The sequence below is a fragment of the Lucilia cuprina genome, chromosome 4 (genome assembly GCF_022045245.1).
Source record: "Lucilia cuprina isolate Lc7/37 chromosome 4, ASM2204524v1, whole genome shotgun sequence".
NCBI lineage: Eukaryota > Metazoa > Arthropoda > Insecta > Diptera > Calliphoridae > Lucilia > Lucilia cuprina.
In genome coordinates, this window is record NC_060952.1 from 66,977,605 (window position 1) to 67,000,978 (window position 23,374).

Genomic DNA, 23,374 nt, shown 5'->3' on the forward strand with positions numbered 1-23,374 from the left:
TTTTAAAATTGATGACATTAATGGAAATCGTAAAAGGTTTCTTTTGAGCCAAAAAGGCCCATTTTTAACAAAATTAAAATAAACAAGCAAGAGTACTATATTCAGCTGTGCCGAATCTTATATACCCTTCACCATAGTGTATTTTAAACACATTAGTTATATAATTTTTTTCCGACTACATTAATATTACACCAAAAGCAAAACAAAATAAACAACAACGCTAAACGAAATAAAAAAAATACACAAGGCATCTAAACCATCAGACATCTAAACATACATAACGAAAAATCCAGAAAACAGAATAAACAACGCATTAAAACCAACCTACATCCAAATATACGAACAGAATTAACAAAAAACTTATATCCTTTTATAAAAGGACAAAAGGAGAATATTTAAAAAAAATATTATATATGCAAAAAATCTGTAAGAAAAATACATAAATATTTCAGACATATATTTTATAAATTCTTACCTTTATAAATTCAATGATGTTCTTGATTTTTTCGTTTATTTTTAATTTATTTTTTTTTCAGAAGAAAATTGTATCTAACGTTTTATTTTATAAATACAACTTTGATACATCTAATTTTTAAACTTTTCCAAAAACTTAAAAATACGGTCGGTATGTCATAAGAATCTAAAGTAATTTTTGTCATAATCAATCAAATTGTATTTGGACTACGAAAATGTATTATACTACATGATTTTTGGACAAGTATTAATAATTAATATTGTCTGAAAATACCTTTAGATGTATTTTTGTTGTTGTTCTTGGTTTTTTCCTTATTATCATTGCAACTTGAATTTGCAATTGCTGAATGAGAACATTGAGTTTCTCTGCTCTCTTTTACATGTTGTTCATATTTATTCACAAGATCTTTATCATATTGCTCATCTGCATCACACTCGAAAAGTGTGTAGTACCCGAATTGTTCTTTAAAATGTTTTGGATTTGAATTATCCATGTTATTGTTTTTTCTTTTTCTGTCATTTATTGTATTTTTATTATTTTGTGTTACATTGTTGGTATAATTTGTTATAGAAGCATTTTGCTCACTCATAACTGGTTTTAAAGTTATTTTTTAATGTTACTATTATTTTTAATAATAAACAAGAAAAACAGCATATGAAAAAAATCAATTATTTTTTTGTATTACACCAAACCAATTTACTGATCTCCGCAATTCGACTGATGCTCATCACAGTCACGATTGAACTCTTAATGAACACTCATTATCATTGGATAACACAATAGAAAGACACAAATATATAGCCAAACTCCGATCGAAATCATAGACAAATCAGTTGAGACGGCCTTACACTCATTAGTTGGATACGCGGATGACGTTGCAGTGGTAGTATCAGGGTTCCTTCTGTACACGACACTACAAAGTCTCGAGATCGATAATTTTGACCTTCCCATACTTAACGGGGTCGCACAGTAGTATAGGACAAAAAAAGAGGGAAATAATTCGGTAAATTCTAAACTGGATTAACCGTTTATTTTAATGAAATTTGGTATGCACAAAGAGGTGTTGTCGAGTCTTGGTTTTGAATTTGGACCTTATAGGCCAACCAGGGGCCCGGCGGGGGGTCCTCAAATAAGGACATAATGTTTTTAAGTGACAAATTAATTAGGGAAAACTCAACATCTTTTAGAAAATTTAAAAAATCCCAAAAATGGGATTTTTTGGTTTTTTGCCTATTATAACCATACCAGAGGCGGGGTTATCGAAACGCTTTACAAAATGATTAAGAACATATTGGGTCATATAAAACAGGTCACTATAATTTGATATCGACTATGCGATTTGAAAATTTTTGCTCAAAATTGAATTTTCCATAAAAAATAGGGTTTTTTTGGATGGACCTGGTCCCCTCGGTATAAAAAATTTTTAGGTTTTGTTTTAATTATCGTATTTAATGTAAAGTTAGCTTTCCAAAAAGTATAAATTCTATATACATCTTCTTAGAAACTTTTTAGATAACTTAAAAATAAAAGATACTTTTTTCCCAAAAAATGGCAAAAAATCGTCTTTTTGTAATTTTTTAAATTAAAATTCCTATAACTTTGGACTGAGTCAAGATTTTTACATTATTCTTTCACTGCTTGATATATAAATCGGGAATATTTGGACCCGCTATTATCAAAAAACTAAAGTAAGGACGGTAAAAATTTAAAAATTTTAATTTTCAAATGCGAATATCTCCTAGACTATAAGAGATAATTTACCGCTACGACGATATTTTTTATAGTGCTTGATGAGGAGATTCTATATACGAAATTTTTTTAAATAGAAACTCAAATGAAGAAATAGGATCGTTTTAAAAATTTAACATAGCCGAGGTGTCCTAATTTGAGGACCCCCCGCCGGGCCCCTGGTTGGCCTATAACGTCCAAATTCAAAACCTAAACTTGGCAACACCTCCTCTTATGCGTACCAGATTTCATTAAAATCGGATTAGAAGTTACCGAATTATTTCCCTCTTTTTTTGTCCTATACCACTGTGGGTCGTACTCTCACTCTCAGATAGTGTGAAATATCTAGGGGTGATACTTGATAGTAAACTATCATGGAATAACAACATCAAGGCCTTTGTGAATTAAGCCTTAATGACAATGTACATCTCAAGGAAAGGCCATAGGCAAGAGATGGGGACTAAACCGAAAATTGGTAAACTGGATCCATGAAGCGGTTATCAAACTTTTCTCTTTTATGGGGTGGAAAGCAATTGACAAAAAACTTCAACTGCACACTCAAACCTTTCCTCCACAGAGATTTCGACTACATTATATCCGAAAACTCTGCATCGGAGGAAAATAGCTCCCCAAGAATCCTCTCATTATAGACGGACGGTTGTAATGAAAGGGGAAGGAGTGTGAGGTTGCATTTTCATTCCTGAATTTGGGACTAGGATACAGAATAATTGTAGTTCACTACAGGCTGAACTATTTGCCATAAAAAGAGCAGCAAATTGGCTTTGGTATTACAAAGTATCAGACAGAGATATTCAAATTTGTACCTATAGCCAAGCTGCTGCGGTATACCGCTAAAAGCTTACAAAAATCAAACAAATGAAAAGTTCATTGAAATTTTCCAGACAATATGGCGTAATGAACCAACATGTACCGTCCTCACATCTCACACTGTTCCAGAGACCCCATTTTTTTGGCAAAAAGTCCATTACAGGAAGAGAAGAAAAAATGTTATATATTTAAAGTCTGGGGACTTTGAGCTTTACACCAGTAAAATGTTGTATCACTGTGGGTCACCGTTTAAAAGCGACATGAGGTCAAATTCAAATGTTCATATTTTTGTGAATATATGTTCATATTTATGTGAATATTATATGAATAGTAGCACTTAATATTTTCAAGTAACAATAAATGTTATTATATTTTTCAACAATCAGAAATTTTTTAGCATTGCTACTTTATTTTGGTATCAGTTCTAGGTAGCAATGCTACTTAAATATTTGGTAGCAATGCTACCTAAATTTTGGTACCAATGCTACATTTTGGTAGCATAAAAAATAATTTTTTTATTAAAATACGAAAAAATTTACATCATTCAGAAAAATGCACGTGCTGAGGGATTATATTATCTTTGTGGGCCTTCTAAAGACATATTTACATGTCATAACGTTGCGATATTAATTTCTCATTGCCATTTCGCAAGAGATATTCTAGGAGGACTGTATTTGCACTACTTAAAGGATTCATGTACATTTATCAATAGATTATGTATAAAATTTTCTATGAAAATTTTTTTCATAAAATTTTTATAAGTTCTAATGAATAAGTCAATATGATTATTAATGTAATTCATATAAGGGCATTTTACAAATCCTTCGACTGAAAATCTTATAAAAGGCCTTCGACGGAAGGCCATCTACAGGTCTTTTTAAGTAAGCATGTAGAATTGAAACGATTTTTCAATACGACTGGATGTACATGTGTCTATAGCATTGGCGGCCAAACATGCCCGTGCGGGCAATGTTTTATTCTCACTTATACACACGCAATACAAATATTCTCAGCAACAAAAAAACTATACACAAAACAAAAACGATTTAATTTAGTTGCTCTCTTTATGGAATGATACACAGAGAATATTTTCAAAAGCCATTACAAATTAATGTATGAATACTTTTTATAGAAAGATCTATTAGATATACAAATGTTTGTATAATTATTTATTTTTATTTGTTCAAGCAATTAATCGCTTAAATTGTAACGATTAAACGATCGACTGTTAACCATTAAGGTACGTTCACACCTATCAAATATATGACGTTTTTTGTCAAATATTTGTTTGCTGTAATGTGACCACAAAATATTTTTGAAGAGCATGCAAAATATCAGCTGTTTTTCGTGAAACATTTTTATTTCTCAACCTACAAATATTTTCTTAGTGTGAACAAAATGTGAACACCAAACATGAAACATTTTTGTTAAACGTTAAAGAAACTATATAATAATATTTTTTACGATTTCATAGAAGTTTCTGCCTAAAAACAAAAAATTAAATACATTTTTATTTCATAATGTGCTTAAAATGAGTATTTCTATTTTGACGTTTTGTTTGAAGAAACAAAGCCAAACACAATTCAATACAAATAGTAAAAGTTTGTTTGCCCGTTGTTCACATTACAACAAATAATTTCGTAAAGCAATTGACGGATAAAACAGTAAAAAAGCAAGATTTTGTTTGCAGGCAAGGAGGAACATAACAACAAGAACAGCTAATGCGCAACCAAACCAAAAGTCAAAAATATATGTGTTTATATTTACTAAAAAGCTATATCATTAAATAATAAATTCTATATATTCTAAAATTTCATTTAATATTGTTTTTCATCAAAATTTTACCACAAAAAAATACAAATTACATTTCAATACCTTGTGCAAGTGGAAAAGAGATAGATAGACTTGCATAAGGTATTGAAATTACATTTTAATACCTTGTACAAGTGGAAAAGAGATAGATAGACTTGCTTAAGGTAATGAAATTACATTTCAATACCTTGTGCAAGTGGAAAAGAGATAGATAGACTTGCACAATGTATAGAAATTACATTTTAATACCTTGTGCAAGTGGAAAAGAGATAGATGACTTGCACAATGTATTGAAATTACATTTCAATACCTTGTGCAAGTGGAAATGAGATAGATGGTGGATCTTTACTGTCATGTTGTTGCTATTTAGTATAGTCAATGTAGCGAAAAACCTTGGTTGTTTGGAACGATTTATAGCAATTTCAAAAAAATCGCTATAAGCCCGGAAATAACCAAATCATAAATAATTTTCATTAAATTACATATCTATAAATTGAAAATTATAGAGAATTGTTTATTATTAATATATTTTTATATCCATTAATATAATAAATAATTGTTTAAATAAATTGAGTAATAAATTAATTAAATAATTTCTCAATTAATTACTAAACTATAGTCTAGATTATATCCTATAGACTAGACTATAAACAATACTATAAACTAGAGTATAGACAAGACTATAGACTAAACTATAGCTAGACCAGCGGTTCCCCCGGTTTTTACTTCGCGGACCCCTTGAGGAATTTATTTAAATTCGCGGACCACCATACATATTTTGATATCTTATTGTTCTAAATATGTAATTGTTCATCCGAAAATTGTCATAGTCCATAAATCCCAAGGTCAAACAGATGTAGATATGTCATTTCTATAAAATATTCCCGTACATTGAGAATAATTAATATTTCAGAGAAGTTTCAATTGCCTGTTTTTGAAGATAGAATGACTTCATTGTTAACATGATGTTTAATTTTATGATCGTGAGATCTTTCACGTTCACTTTTCTTTAAGGTAACGAAAAGGTTTCTTCATCAAATATCGTCGACATGTGATTAAAGAGTCACGTTGCAATTTTTTTTTTGCGATTGCAGACGGGTAATCTGAGTATGTTAGCTAATTTTTCGGGAAAATAATATAAGAAAGTTGAACTTCTTCGATATTGTTGCGGAATGCGTTTATCCGCATAATATATGACTTGAACTCTTTGCGAAAGTACTGTGAATTTTACTGCATGGTTTTGACTATTTATGGATTTTTTGATGTTAATTTAATAATATTTTAAAATTACCTGGATTAACGTATTGAAGACGAATAAAGAGTCACCTCTGTTTCGGAAATATGTTATTTTAGTCCTTTTAAACAAGAACACTTTTGTTTACAATTTGACAAACTTAAAACTGCGATTAGCTTGTCCTTGAATTATGAAGTGTGGCCTAACTTCATACTCCGAGATAACAGTATCCCTTATTGGACTACACTGCAAACTAGACTATAGATGCATATATTATGTAGTATAACTATATATAGTATGTTGTTACCAACCAATACATAACAAAACAAACAACAAAAATAATAATTATCATTAATTTACGCAATTGCTTGCTTTTATAAAAAATAAAAGAAAAAAAATAAAAGAAAACCAGTCATATAAGCGACAATTTACATTTTGTATGAGGTGATAACACTCTTTTTCAGAAAATAAACAAAGAACAGCTGTCATTGACGCTGTTTGATCTTACATTTGGTCAAGATCAAGATCAAATAATTATTTTATCAAAATGACGTTAATTATTTGACTTATGGTGTTCACATTGATGAAACATTGAGAAAATATTTATTTGCCAGCAAATCAATTTGTTTTATGAAAATCATCCGCATTGCTGTTTGTTAACAAAAAATATTTTATGTTCAGATTCGACAAACAAAGTTTTTTCAATAGTGTTATATATAAATATTATACACTTTTATATAAAAATTTAATTTTTAAACTAATAAAATTAGTTAAAATTAAAACAAATTGCCAAATTGTTTTTTTCCTGCATGAAAATATACGATATACTGTGGCTGCAAAACATGTGTGTGTTTGAACCAAATTATTTTTGCACTGTTTGATAAAACAATACCATTAAATATTTATTCAAGTCTGAACATGAAATAAATATTGCATTTGTTTGACGCAACTTTATAAATATTTTATAACAAATATTTGGACCAAATATTTTACAGGTCTGAACTTAGCTTTAGATACATTTAATACACACACAAACTATATACATATATCAATACCTACATATATACATACATACATTCATCAACACATTTTTAATAGCAATTGATTTAAAAAAAACTATGATTATAAAGCAAAACTAATGCTACAACTTCAGAAAATTTTTTGAGCAGTAGTTAAAGTAATAATATAATTCATGGCAGCAAACGTAGTTTTTCTAACACTGATTTAAACCTTATAAATATGATTTTTTTCCAAAAACTTTAAGTTTCAAAACCTAATGCCAAGCAGTGCCAGAGAATATTTAAATGGTTATAGCACCAATCGATGCATTGTTATGTTCTCTGTCCAGAATTTTGCGACCGTTCATAAACTTATAAGTTATTGAAAAAAGTCGTTGAAACATAGGATATTTTTACCATGTAAAAATTTAATGAAAAAATATAATTATTTTTTAGTAATATAACATTTTGATGATAAATTTGGCAGATATTAGTCTCACATTCAAAAAAATGACAAACTCAATATCTGTTTAACTATTGTCGAATGTCCGATATTTATAGTTATTCTGAAAATTCTTGATTATCATTTATTGGTATAGTTTTAAAAATTTATAAATTGCTTGTCTTTCCGTGTATATGAACTATTTTCCTCCATATCGTCAAAAGGCTTTTTAATATATATTTATTTACTATTTCATTTATTATAAATTTGCAAACATTATTCACATCTTTATCAATGCTAACTTGATTAAAATAAAAATATTCGTAATTTTAATCTAATATTTATACATATAATTTTAGAAAATTTGGCATATGAAACAGACATAGAAAGTGGCATTCAATACGTAATAAATGAACTGAAATAGAATATCCAAACTATTAGTCCTTAGTCGAAATTCTAAGAAAATCTTTAGTTGGACATAAAAAATCCAGATTCATTTCTTCATTCAGAAACAAAAAAAGATTTGAAGAAAAAAATAAAAATTGGTTAGATTCCCAATTTTCTATTCCAGATTTAAAGCAGCGAAGTTTGGATAAAGCTGGACGTCCAAAATTGAATTATTAAAAAATGTCAGATCGTAGCAAACTGAAGCGCATGTCTAATGTAAGCAATAGCCTCAAAAATTACCCTTTCAGAATTTCAATGTCTGCACGTTTTGCTACTAAAAAACAAAATGGATGATTTGAGCTTTATTATTAGCCACATTTTAGCACAACTGGATTCTCATTTTTAGTTTTTAGTAATAAGAATTAAGATTCATAATTATCAAGTTATTATAACTATATATCTTCAGTAATAGTTATATATATTAACAATAAATAAAAATTGATGACCGCCATATTTGATCTGCCATTTTTAATATTTCAAGTATTTCAAATTTAATGTCATATTTTTTATGCTTTGAACCTTTTTAATAATTGAAATTATACTAATGTTGTTTTTTTTGTTTTATATAGGGCTGACAAATAATACAGTATTCTGTCAGCATGGTGGGTGGGTATAGAACAGGTATGGCGAATTCCACCTTAAGCTATACCAGTATTGTCAACCGTTTCCCTTCCTTTATTCTATTCTATATGTTTTGCTTTGTGGTTATAGCTACCTAAAGTAAAATCCCCTGTAGCTGATTCTGAACGTTTTCTTGTATGTTTATTTGGGAACACAACACACCCCCCCCCAACGACGAGCACAGCCGAATTAATAGGTAGCATTGTTCCCATCGTAATATCACTACTCTGAGAATCGTTACAGAGATTTTTGGCGCCCAACGTGGGGCCTCAGTGATCGTAATTTTAAAAATTTTATTGTGCAAAAACATCTATATGCTGAGGGCCTCTGAATCTTTTGTGTGTGGTAATTTACATATAGATTATTTTTATTTTTCCGCTTTTCTTGTAACTTGTGTTTTTATTTTCTGTTACCGTGGATGTAATTGTTCATTGTGTCATATGATGATCAATTCCCGGTTTGACATTTAGTATAGCATTAGTTATCAGGGCTTGGGTTCGAAATCGAGATGTTGTTCTGGTGCTTATCGGTTCAATCCTCGTTTGACTCTTTCCCTCCTCTCTTTTCTATTCTTTATTTCTTTGGATCATTTCTACAAAATTTGTCTATTTAGTTTGTTTTTTTCTAATGTGAGGATTTAAGGTAGTTGATTTTGATTCGGTTACTTTCCTACAACGGATAATCAATCCCTATTTCTTTCTATTTTACTCTTTTTTGTTTTGGACCATATTCTTTTGGCATCGGTCAAAAGTTTCCAACAAAATTGAGTAATTCTTTATCTTTCAAATTTTTTTTACTTTTATGGGTTAATGGTTGATGACGTTTATTTTTTTTTTTTTTTTTTTTTTTTTGTTTATATTAGGTTCGTTGTTAGCTTTCTTTTTAGTTTCTTATTTGGTTCTATTTTGGTTCATAATTTGATTTTGTTTATTAGTTATGTTCATTTTGTTTTCTTTTATTTATCCTTTTATACCCGTACCTAGAAAACTTCACCGAGTAGTAATGTTACGTTATATTGTTCTATCTATATTTTGTGATTTTCCGAAATTTAATTAGATTTGATATTTTTGTTGATAATTTTTGCAAATTTTATTTTTGGACTCTTGATAATTAGGAATTGATTCTTAATTGGTTTAAATATTTTGACTTTCTGTACTCGGATTTGACTTTTCTAAGAGTTTGTTGTTTTCTTTCCCATTGTCGTTCTTTACAATGCCGTTAGTTCGTAGTTGTGGAAATATTCCGGCGGACGTAGAGCAGGAAGCGAACGATACTTTGACCATGGATGAAGCAGCTGGTGGAGATAGACCTACCAATTCAGCTGTAAGACCTAGAACCCGATTACAAGCTCGAAAGGAGGCAACTGAACATAGGAATGATGAGACACATGTTCGTAGGATTGTAGATGAATCCTTAACTGGATTTAGGGAAGAAATTGCCCATATGATGGCAGAAGGATTTCGTAATTTGAGTTTAGCGAATCAAGGACAGGACAGACAACAAGTTCGGACAGAGCAGACGGATAGGAATCATGATGAATATCGTGACGATCTTAGTGTAGGTTCTCGGAATGATAGACAAAATCGTGCTTTTCGGAATATGGACAGAGACTTTGACAGAAATTCGGAAAAGATTTTGAATTTAATACGCAACTGGCGAATTCGCTTTACTGGTGATACGTCCGAAGTGACAGTGGACGAATTTATCTACAGAGTCAACACTCTCACCAATGCCAATTTAAAAGGAGACTTTGATTTATTATGTGAGCACTCTCATATACTTTTCGAGGGAAAAGCCCTAAAATGGTTTTGGCGATTTCATCGCAGTTGTGACACTATGGACTGGGACGAACTTTGTGACGCTTTAAAAAGACAGTACAAGGACTATAATACTGATTTTGACATAAAAGACGACATTTTACGTAGGAAACAAAAACATAATGAGACATTCGACGACTATTATGACGCCATTATAATTCTCTCTGACAGATTGCGAACACCTTTATCTGAAAACGAACTGTGTGAAATCATTCAGCGAAATTTAAGACCAGAGGTGAGGCATGAGCTCCTACACCTGGAAATAAACCGAGTTGCTCAATTAAGACGCGCTGTAAGGAGACATGAGAAATTTGTTAAGGACATGTCTTCGTTTAGCTCAAACAAACGTCCTTATCAGAAGACTCAGGTGTCTGAAGTCGTTGAGAATGAACCTAAAACGAATGTAGAAGATTGTTTTGAAAAGGAGTCGGAAGTATGTTTAATTGTAAAGTCAGGCAAATGTTGGAATTGTGACAACGTAGGTCACACTTTCGTAGATTGTTTGGAGCCTCGTACCGTTTTTTGTTACGGTTGTGGTGCGAAAAACACGTATAAGCCTAATTGCCCAAAATGTCGGGGAAACTTCCAACGGGATGTTCGTTCGTCGAAGAACGGGCATCCGAAACAAAACTGAATGGGTCCATTTTTGACAAATTAATTTTACCTGAAAAGACAAACCTACCTGATGGACCCAAAATTCACCCTCTACAAAGACCATATCACATTCGTCTCGAGGAATACAAACGAGCTAGGGAACGTATTTTTAATGAACCCATAGTTGAACATAAACCCAGTAGATCGGCGAAACGTATTCGGGAGTTTTACAAACAGCGGAAACAATTCGGCAAATACGTAATTTCATCAATCGTGAATAAAACGAATGATAATAGGCCTTATATACTTCTGAACCTACAAAATAAAAATCGTTTTGCATTGCTCGATAGTGGTGCCAATGTCAACGTGATTGGTGGAGAGTTTTGTAAGGAGATTTTAGAATCTGGACACTTTAAACATGTAATGTCAAACGTAAAAACAGCTGACGGACAAACGCAACGTGTGTTAGGAACATGGTCTTTGGAAATCGAATATAATGGTCAGAAGAAGTTAACTGAGTTTTTATTGATACCATCAATTACTCAAGACATTATCTGTGGTATAGATTTCTGGGACAAGTTTAAAATTCAAATTGTGTCAATAAACCAGGTCAACGAAATCAGCTCTCAGGAAACGTCGGACAAAATACCATTGATGTCTTCACAAATGCAACAGCTACAAAGAATCGTAGATTATTTTCCAAATTCGGAACGAGATGGACTGGGATGTACGACTCTTCTGGAACATAATATCGATACCGGCGAAGCTACTCCTATAAAGCAAAGATATTATCCAATATCCCCAGCAAGAGAAAAACTACTGTGTGCAGAAATAGACCGAATGTTAAGTTTAGGAGTAATCGAAGAATGCCCAACATCACCGTGGTCATCTCCTGGAGTGCTTATTGTAAAACCTGGTAAAGTGCGTTTTTGCTTGGACAGTGGGAAATTGAACTCAGTGACGACAAAAGACGCATATCCAATCCCAAACATAGACGGACTAATTTCGAGACTTCCTTCAATTTATTTTATTTCCAAAGTAGATCTGAAAGATGCATTTTGGCAAATAAAATTGGACGAAGCTTCAAGACCTAAGACAGCGTTCACCATCCCTAATCGGCCATTGTACCAGTTTACAAGAATGCCGTTTGGATTGTGTAATGCACCACAAACAATGTGTAGACTGATGGACCAAGTTATTCCGTACGATTTAAAGGCGAATGTTTTCGTATACCTGGACGACTTATTAATAATTTCGAAAGACTTTGACGAACACTTAAAGCACTTACAGGAGGTAGCTACTCAACTTCGACGAGCGAATTTAACAATAAATGTTAAGAAAAGCCACTTTTGTCTTCGACAGGTACAATATTTAGGATATGTTGTTGGAGAAGGGTCACTAAAAGTAGATACTGGAAAAGTGGAGGCTATTTCACAATTCCCAGTACCCAAAACGGTACGACAACTTCGACAGTTTCTGGGTATGGCTGGCTGGTACCGTCGGTTTATAGATGACTATGCTACGGTTACCTTTCCAATGACAGAATTGTTATCAAAACGGAAATCTTTTGTATGGACAGATGAAGCCCAGAAATCCTTTGAAACCGTTAAAGCCAAGTTAACTTCGGCACCAGTATTGGTACATGCAGACTTCAGCAAGCCATTCATTATTCAATGCGACGCAAGCATGTGTGGTATAGGAGCAGTACTGGCTCAATTAGATGACGAAGGGAACGAACGACCAATAGCGTACATGTCGCAAAAACTAAACAAAGCCCAAAGAAATTACTCAATCACAGAATTGGAGTGTTTAGCCGTGATTTTAGCCATCAAAAAGTTCAGGGCGTATGTTGAAGGTCACCAGTTTAAGGTTATAACTGACCATGCCAGTCTCAAGTGGCTAATGAGACAAAAGGATCTCTCGGGACGTTTAGCCAGATGGGCCCTAAAATTACAGGGATTTGTGTTCACTATAGAACATCGTAAAGGTAAAGACAATTTGGTGCCGGACGCTTTATCGCGTGCATTTGAAAATGACACATCCATAGATGAAATAGAGCTCCAAACCATCCCATCCATTGACCTTAATTCAAAAGCCTTCGATAGCCCCGAATATACTCGTCTTAGAAATGAATTTTTGAATACAACATTACCAGATTACAAGGTTATAGAAAAATTTATTTACAAGAAAACACATTTTAGTTCTGGAAATTCAGATGAGTCTGACTGCTGGAAATTATGGGTTCCAGAAGAACTTCGAAAAGAAGTTATATATGCAGCACATGACGTACCAAGCTCAGCTCATGGTGGTATTGCCAAAACAGTTCACCGTTTAAGGCAATTCTTCTTTTGGCCCAAATTAGTCGCGGATGTTAAAGACTATATAAACCATTGTTTCTTGTGTAAAACATCCAAAGCACAAACCTCATCGCTTCGACCACCCATGGGTAAAATAGTTGACACTGAAAGGCCATTCCAACGCATTTATGTCGATTTAATTGGACCATTCCCTCGTTCCAAAAATGGAAATATAGGTATTTTGATCATTCTGGATCACTTTACCAAGTTCACGTTTTTGAAGCCATTAAGGAAATTTGTAGCGAAACCTATCATTGAATATCTCAAGAATGAAATATTTACGTGCTATGGTGTTCCGGAAATCATTGTATCCGACAACGGTAGCCAGTTCAGATCTGCCGAGTTTAAGAGAATTATTGAAAAATTCGGTATTGACCACAAGTTCACTGCAGTACACAGCCCTCAGTCAAATGCAAGTGAGAGAGTTAATCGCTCGATAAACGAAGCTCTTCGTTCATACATTCGCAATGATCAGCAACAATGGGATGAATACCTGCCCAGCATTAACTGTGCGCTACGCAGCAGCGTTCATCAGACAACCGGACGGACACCTTATGAACTTTTATTCGGACAAACTATGATTACACATGGACAAGACTACAAAATTTTACGGAATTTAAAACTTTTAGCGGAGACAGACACTGAAATAGAACGACAGGACAATTTTACACTACTTCGGGACTCAATTCGGACAAAAGTAAAGGAAGCATATGAACGCAATGCGAAAACATATAATTTGAGATCCAGGTTTCGGGAATTTAACATTGGTCAGACTGTGGTAAGACGTAATTTCGCTCAGAGCTCCTTGGCGGATAATTTCAATGCGAAACTCGCACCTACTGGTATAAAGGCAGTCGTAAAGAAGCGAATTGGTAGGGTTAACTACGAACTCGAAGATATTAATGGTGGTTACAAGGCTGTGTATCATGTCAAGGATATATGGGTCTAGTTTTTTTTAATAATTCTGTCCCCGTTTTTCAGATGAAATTCCGTGGCAAGCCTAGTATTTCATCTGCTTTGTGATGGTGACAATTTATTTTGCAAAATTTCTTTTAGTCATTCTTCAAAATTTTCTGTAACAAAATAATTTTTTTACATACATTTTAGTTTGGGTGTAGCTATTATTGAATTTGGGTTTGAAAATGTTAAAATTTTAGTTGAGTTGGCCTTGATTTTTATTGTATTTGAAATGTTGAAAATTTTCATAATTTTTATCAAACTGAAAAATAAATTGAATAGAAAGGTCGTAGATACGGAAAAGTTTTATATTGTTTCGTTGTTAATTTTGCTTGTGTGAACTTTTGCCAACTTGAAGAAATCCCGAAGGATACTTATATTTGCTGGTGAAAATTATTATAAATTTTAAATAATTTGAAGTTTAATCTTTTTGGGATTAAATTTAATTTGCCTCGAGAATTGTCGTTTTGGGAAAATTATAGTTATCCTTGAGTCTAATTGTGGAATTATCCGAAAATCCTTTTATTGTGTCATTTCGAAAGTCAGCCGTAAACTTGTGTGTCTTTATTATCCAGTCGGCGAAGATTTTGTTTGTCATTATTGGAAGACAATTGGCCATTTGTGGCCAATCTGGCCTGAGGACTACGACTTATCTCTATATAGATATCTATATTAATCTAATTATTGCAATTATAGTCTACTGCTGCAACATATCGAATACTCAACTTTCGTTTTGCATTGAATAGCATTCGTTATTACATCCAGGGTGACCAGATTTCTTAATAATTGGTTATTCCCGCATTATATTGGGAATTAAATTAATTCAAAACCAATTAAATCGTTTATTTTTTTTTATTGTCGAATTTCAATCATTATTTAAATTTGCAACCTTATAATTAAATAATTTCTTTAATATCGTTTTTGATTGAACATCTTCCTAATTTTTTTAACGTAAATGTAATAATTGTTCTTAACGTTCGTTATTTTGTTATTTTAATATGGTCACCTAATTAATTTTTTTAAATGTAGAAACAATATATTTAACAAATTCAACTTAGTATAGCTACTATATTCCAAATACCCTAATTTTACTTTAATCCCTTTTACTTAAACACCCTACATACATACTTTTAAATACATTCAACAACCCAACACACAAACTTATATTACACATTCAAAAATTACACTTTTTGACTTTGCTTATGGTTGAGTAAAAAAAAAAAAAAAAAAATATAAAAAAAAAATGAATCTACGTTCCACTGCCATCCGGCGCCTGCTGACTACGTTGGACCATTAAAATGTAAGTTTTTGCCAATTTTATTTCTTATCAACCATAATATTTAGATACACATGCATTTATAAACGTAATATTAATAATTTGAACCCTTTTAATAATTGAAATTACAACTAATGTTGTCACATATTAATTTTATTTATATTTGAACCATATTAATATTACGTATATGAAGATCACCCAACAAACATTTTAATGTCACCAATTTTCATAATCAATTTTAATCTACTATTTTAATAAGATGAAAATTTCTTAATTTTCAAAAATTTCTATATTCATTTTAATTTCTACTATATAAAATATTAATGGTGATCAAATTTTGTATATTGTTTAATTTGAATTATTTTAATACATATTGATAATTTTATTTGTTTAAAAAAAAAAAATCAATAAAATAGTATTTGTTATTATTATGATTTCTAACATGAAATTCTGAATTATTATTATTTTTATTACGAAAGGTGAAGTATAGGTATGGGTCAATTAGGGTAGTTTATTTTTTTTAGTTTTATTTAGGGCTGACAAATAATACAGTATTCTGTCAGCATGGTGGGTGGGTATAGAACAGGTATGGCGAATTCCACCTTAAGCTATACCAGTATTGTCAACCGTTTCCCTTCCTTTATTCTATTCTATATGTTTTGCTTTGTGGTTATAGCTACCTAAAGTAAAATCCCCTGTAGCTGATTCTGAACGTTTTCTTGTATGTTTATTTGGGAACACAACACACCCCCCCCCCCAACGACGAGCACAGCCGAATTAATAGGTAGCATTGTTCCCATCGTAATATCACTACTCTGAGAATCGTTACAATATATCCACCCAATTAAGGTGCAGGAGACAAAACTGACGAGTAATACATACTGCACAGCTGTAAAGAAAACAACGTTCTCCAAAAAAACAAGCAATGATGGGTCATAGCATTTATCATACACAGCACGTAGCAGTATACAACTCTTTCTCTCGATTTCAACGCTAGTATTAACATTATTATAATTATTATAATCTTTATGAAATTTATTATCCATAAAACATATAAAACACATTCGACGAAGTGATCACTAAGTTGTATGTAAGTAATGTATACTAATATTATTAATGTATTGATAATTTGACATATTTGGATTCATTAATATTTTATTTTAATTAATATTTTGTTTAATTAATTGTTGATAGTTTTCTTTAAATAAAATATAGATATTTTATTATAATGAATTAAATTTAGATTTTTGAATTTGACGAATAATAAGGTTGATGTTTAGATAATTATGGAAGGAACACATATGGCATAAAATATTTTATCTTGGTACCAAAAATGTGTTTCTTTAAAAAAAATAAATTTTTAAAATCCTGATTATTTTTTTTAAGATTGTGTAATGTCTACCACACCCACCCCATTTCCCTGAGCAAGGTCGAGTTGAATAAATGGTAGAGCGGGAAAATCGTTACATAATTTTTGGCGCCCAACGTGGGGCCTGCATAGTAAAAGTAAACGAATTAACATCTAGTTTAAAAAAAAACTAACGTTTAATGCAAGTCCTATTATTCAGTTATTTTATTTTTTATATAATATGGTGTAAATTGGAGTACAGAAATAAACTTTTAGTTTATTACTGTCCATTTATAAAATGTTATATAAATTTATTTTATTCTATAAATCTTTTTGCAATTGGAATTTTGATTCAATTATGAATAGTTGACATACCTTTGCAATAGATTTATAACTTTTAATTTTTTTAAATGTATAGCTTTGAGAATTTAAATTTTGACATGCTATTTGAAAAATTTTTACTCGAATTATACATTTAATTTTTATTCATTTTATTATTTTTTCTTTTATTTGTATCAGGATTTTTTTTGATAATTAATATGAAATACATTATATCAAACATCAACCTTAGAAGTAGTCATTTAAAAGGAAAAGCATATAAAAAAAAGAAGAGAGAAAATTTTTTTAATAACAAAAAGGAAGAGAATTTTATTTTTTTTTATTAATAATTGGTGATAATGCCTTTGACTCGTAGTCCAAGTGAACCTCTTGAACCTATGGTTCAAATAATTGATGACACCTCGACTGAGGAAAATGTTAATCAACCTAATACACAATCTCAAGGTGCTATACCACGGGTCCAGACTAGATCTCAGGCTCGCAGAGCACTTGAATTAAATCCGCAAAGTAATCAGAGAATACCACATACAACGGCCGATAATCCGATTTCAGAATATTGAGTTCAAACTATGATTTCCGAATCTTTTCATAATTTTAGAGCTGAAATTTTCGATATGATTGGTAGTGAATTACATAATGTTCTTTCGTCTTATAATTTAAATATGAATGAGAATAGGAACAGATCTGAATTAGGGAATGAAAATTGTAGAATTTCTCGACCGTTAGATAATTCCTTCGATCAATTGTCGATTTCCAAGGATAGAACATCAAATATCATTCACAATTGGCATGTAACGTTTAATGGTAGCTTAGATGAAATTACAGTAGATGAGTTTATTTATCGGATAAATACTTTAACATCTATTCATTTAAATGGCAATTACAACCTTCTATGTAAATATGCCCATGTGTTGTTTGAGGATAAGGCAAGACAATGGTTTTGGCGGTTTCATCGCCAGACTGGGAATTCATTTACCTGGTTGGAATTATGTCATGAATTAAAACGTCAATTTAAGGATATGAGTTCAGATTTTGATATGCGTAGACGTAGACAAAAGTTGAATGAGCGATTTGATGAATTTTTAGATGTTATGCTATACACGACAGACAAATTAAGATCTCCTTTAACTGAACAAGAGCTTGTGGAAATTATTAGTAGAAATTTGAGAAATAATATTCGGCATGAATTATTGCATGTAAATATTAGCTATATTTCGACATTAAGACGAGAAAATAGAAAGCATGAGAAATTTTTAGAGGATACTAGATTTTTACCTCGATCCAATGTTAACTCCCATGGTCAAATATCAGAATTATCCCATGACAAAATAGAACCAGATAATAGTGATGACAATGATGATCGAATTGAGGCAGTTAATTATAATTTGTTAAAATGTTGGAATTGTGATGAAATGGGTCACAGGTATCAGGATTGTTTGGCTCCTCGTAAATTTTTTGCTACGGTTGTGGAACATTGGATACTTATAAGCCGAATTGTTTCAAGTGTCAGAAACAAAATAAACATTTAAACTTGAAAGCGGATGTGCATCCGAAAAAGGATCACATCCGCTGGAGACACATCCATACAGAAAGGCATTAAACTAACTTTTGAATTTAATAATACAAAAGTTTCTCTAAATTGTTTACAACAATTATATCACACGCGTGTTAAGGAAATACACGAAAATAATATACATAAATTTTGTCAACCAAATAAGAGGAAAACTAGATCAGCAATTCGCATAAAAACATACTGGAGAAATTGTAAAAACCTACAAAAACAATGTATATCGGCCATTGTTACCAACAGTATTGATATTAGACCTTATGCTAATGTGTTTGTTTTTGGGAAAATGTATTTATCACTATTAAATAGTGGTGCTACTATTACTTGTTTTGGAAGTGATTTAGCAAAACAAATAATGACTGAAGAGCTAATAAATTCTTATGAATTGAATAAATTTTTAGGTAAAGTGAAAACTGCGGACGGAAAACAACAGGAAGTGACTGGTTTAATAGTAATAGAGTTATCGTTCGAGGGAAAAACTAAAAGGCTTAAAGTATTAATAGTACCTAATTTGAAACAGAATATTATTTGGATTTTTGGAATCTTTTTGATATTAGAATTATACCTACTATATCTGAAGTATCTATATTAGCTGAAGAAAAAATTATTATCCATGTTCTCCAGTACAACGACAAAAATTGAATGCTATTATTACCCTTTTCCGTCTTCTGAATGTGAAGGTTTAGGGAAAACTACATTAGTCGAACATATTATTGACACTGGGGACGCTAAACCTATTAAACAAAAATATTATCCTATATCACCTGCTCGGGAAAAACTGCTGTGTGAGGAAATAGATAGAATGATTGACTTAGTAATTTGGGGAAAGTAGATGAGCAGTTACGAAAAGCTGGACTGACAATTAATATTAAGAAAAGCAGTTTTGGTTTAAAAGAGACAAAGTTATGGTAGATCCTGACAAGGTAAAGGCAATTAAGGACTATTCTGTCCCAAAGACTGTAAAACAACTACGTCAATTTCTAGGAATGTCTAGCTGGTATAGGCGTTTTATAGAGAATTATGCCACAATTACATTTCCCTGGAAGACTAGCAAGGTGGTCACTTAAATTACAAGGATTTGATTTTAATATAGAGCACAGAAGAGGGAGGGACTATGACGTACCGGATGCCCTTTCTAGATGTTTTGAATCGGAAGAAATTACAGAGGTAGAGTTGAACAATATTCCTGTGATAAATTTGGATATTGAGTCATTTAATTCAGAAGATTCGTTCATTAAGAGAGAAATTTAGTAATTCAAATATACAAGATTATGCAGTAGTAGATAAAAAACTTTAGGAAGGATTCGTAGATATTTTTATTGGCCAAAAATGGTAAAAGACGTTAAAAACTATATTTTGAATTATGAGCTGTGCAAAACCTCGAAGACACCCAATCAATCACTAAGACCTACGATGGGGAACATGTCTGAATCAGAACGTTCATTTCAGAAGTTGTATATTGATTTGATCGGTCCATTTCCAAGAACTAAACAAGGAAACAAAGGCATATGTATAGTATTAGATCATTTTAGTAAATTTACTTTTCTTAGACCTATGAAGAAATTTTGCTCCAAGCAGATTATAAAATTTTTGAAAGATGATATTTTTCATTGTTTTGGAATTCCTGAATATTTAATATCGGATAACGGTAGTCAATTTAAATGTAAAGAATTTGATAGTTTTTTGAAAAGTTTTGGAATAAAACATATTTTTACAGCAATATATATGCCACAGGCTAATGCTAGTGAGAGAGTCAATCGTGTAATTAATGAGGCGTTGCGCTCTTATGTTAGACATGATCAAAGAAATTGGGATTTATATTTGAGTAATATTAATAGTTCTCTTAGAAATCATATACACCAATCGATTGGTAAATCTCCTTATTTTGTAGTTTTTGGTCAGAACATGATTACACATGCGGATGACTACAAATTATTAAGAAACTTGGGTATGTTAACGGATGGGCCGACACATTTGAATAGACAGGACAAGTTTTCATATTTTCGTGATATAGTAAAAAGTAAAATGGAGGATGCTTATAATAAGAATGTGAAAAGTTATAATGTAAGGAGTAAAAACAGGAACTTCGATATTGGCCAAATCATAACGCGTAGAAATTTTCCACAAAGTAAGCAGTTAGATTATTTTAGTTCTAAATTAGCTCATATAGGAATAAAAGCTGAAGTTTTAAATAAGGTTGGGAATTTACTTTATGTTTTGTAGGATTTGGATTCCGGAAAAATAGCACCATATCACGCAAAGGATATTTGGTGATTTTTTTTTGAAAAATTTCACTTTGAGTTCAGAAAATTTAAAATATTTAGATTTTATTGAGAATTGAAAAAAAATTAGAGAAAAATAAAATTTTTAATTAATTGTTGATAATTTTCTTTAAATAAAATATAGATATTTTATTATAATGAATTAAATGTAGATTTTTGAATTTGACGAAAAATAAGGTTGATGTTTAGATATTTATGGCAGGAACACATATGGCATAAAATATTTTATCTTGGTACCAAAAATGTGTTTCTTAAAAAAAAAAATAAATAAATTTTTAAAATCCTGATTATTTTTTTTAAGATTGTGTAATGTCTACCACACCCACCCCATTTCCCTGAGCAAGGTCGAGTTGAATAAATGGTAGAGCGGGAAAATCGTTACATCCTGAATGTTTATTGAGTTACCTTTGAAGATAGTTATAAATGGGTTAACAAAATTTAAACTTGATTTTGAGTTAGCTCATAAAAAATTTGACAGGGTTATAACAGTTTGTATTGTACATTCTCTCCCATGGTAGCCTTAACTTAATAAAAAAAATATTAAAATTATTAATTAAGGGCCTAATACAAAAACGATTATTAAAGTTAGCAATGATTTACTACACACTTCACTACACATAAGGTGGTAAATATTTATTTTATGCAGGGTTATTGATTAATTATTTATTTTTATTTTCATATAAAAAGTGTTTTCTTTTAATTAAAAAATTATTAATTTAATTCATCCACAAACTGCGATGCAATATCTGCTAGTAAGTCATCTTCATTGCCCTCTATGCTAAAAATGTTGCTAATTTCTGTTTGAACAGTTTCTAATTCAATTTTATCCTCATTTTCATTATCAAGTTTTTGCTTTTTCGAATTTGGTTCATCACTAATAAGATCGCAGTTTGATTCTTCGATACACAGTGCGGCAATATTAGTATCTTCATTAATGATCAGTACATCTTGAGATTTACTTATATTTTCGACATTTCGGATTGAAGTATTAATTGCATTGGGCAAAGAATCTTTACTATTCACTTGATCCATGGTAAATTCCAATTCAATATCTTCATTAGTTTGATCCTTAAGTGGGTCGTCTTCATTCAGGTTATGATTTTGAAGTATTTCAGTGTTTGTAGAAATTATATCGACATTTGTCTGACTTTTGTTTTTATACCCTAAATCATATTGAGCATTATCATATTGTACATTATCGTCGTGTACATTATCATCATGTACATTATCATCATCTACATGATTATTTATTGGTGTATTTAAATTTTTCGAGATTGTAGCATAGTTAAATTCTAAAACGTCACTTCCTTTATTAGATGAGTTGTTGAAATCATATCTGAATTCTTGTAGTAAGCTCTCTTGTCCCATTTTGATGAATGTATTGCGTATATCTCTCGCGTCGATAGTAAAAAGTAAACTTTCTTTTTGTGGATGAATTATCTTTTCAAGATTTTGTAATATAAAATAACATCGGTTTCGAACTTTAAGACTATCGTCTCGTGCATAAGCTGTCTGAATAATTGTAAAAGCCATATCAGTTGGTGGTGGACATAAGTAATGTGGAGTCAGAAGTATAGTATAAAGAGTATTATAGATTTCTATGCGACAATCCTTATTATTATACAAGCTCGTAGACTTAGGAGAAAGTTCATAAAGTATAGCACATATTTGCGATATACTTGTGTGCATCATCTGTAATAAGAAATAATATGTATATTTTATTAGAAAATTTTTGTAACATGTATACATCATAGTATGAAAACAAAATGTAGAAAACTTTTCAAAATTTATACATTTTTTTGTAGATGAGCAAAACTAAAACAAATACTTTTTAAGTAGGAAAAAACGAAAGCAAAACAATTCGCTAATCTTGTTTTTGTTTACCTTTACAATCGTACATTTCAGAACAAAACAAATGCAGAAACGTATTTTAAAAAACAATTATTTAGTATGTGTTTGCCTAAACGGCAACTTTCTGAGGAGGAGCCCCTTTTTTCTACTTTCATTTGGCAATACGTTTCAAAATTGATGTGAAAGTTGGAAACTCTGACTTTAAGTGACAAGTTGTTGACATAAATCAACTGTTTTCCAAATTAAAAAAATAAATAAATAAAACAAGTAACCACTATCGCTTAAGGGTAATCAGGCCGTCCTTTTTGCTCTGCCTTCGAGAGTTTTACGTTTCAAACCGCATTGGCCAATGTTTGACGTCAGATAACTGTATGTGGAATCGTGTTACTTAACCTAAGTTT

The 23,374-nt window shown here is 31.1% G+C and overlaps 1 protein-coding gene across 1 annotated transcript in view; it reads right to left on the bottom strand.

Moving 5' to 3' along the window:
- Positions 1-21,770: 21,770 nt before the first annotated feature.
- The window catches only part of LOC111684110, a 14,770-nt gene continuing 13,166 nt past the window's right edge, over positions 21,771-23,374 (bottom strand). Inside the window, exon 7 of the mRNA XM_046947883.1 lies at positions 21,771-22,814. Within this exon, the coding sequence (XP_046803839.1) occupies positions 21,834-22,814 (981 nt within the window). The 3' untranslated portion in view covers positions 21,771-21,833. The remainder of the gene's footprint in view (positions 22,815-23,374) is intronic.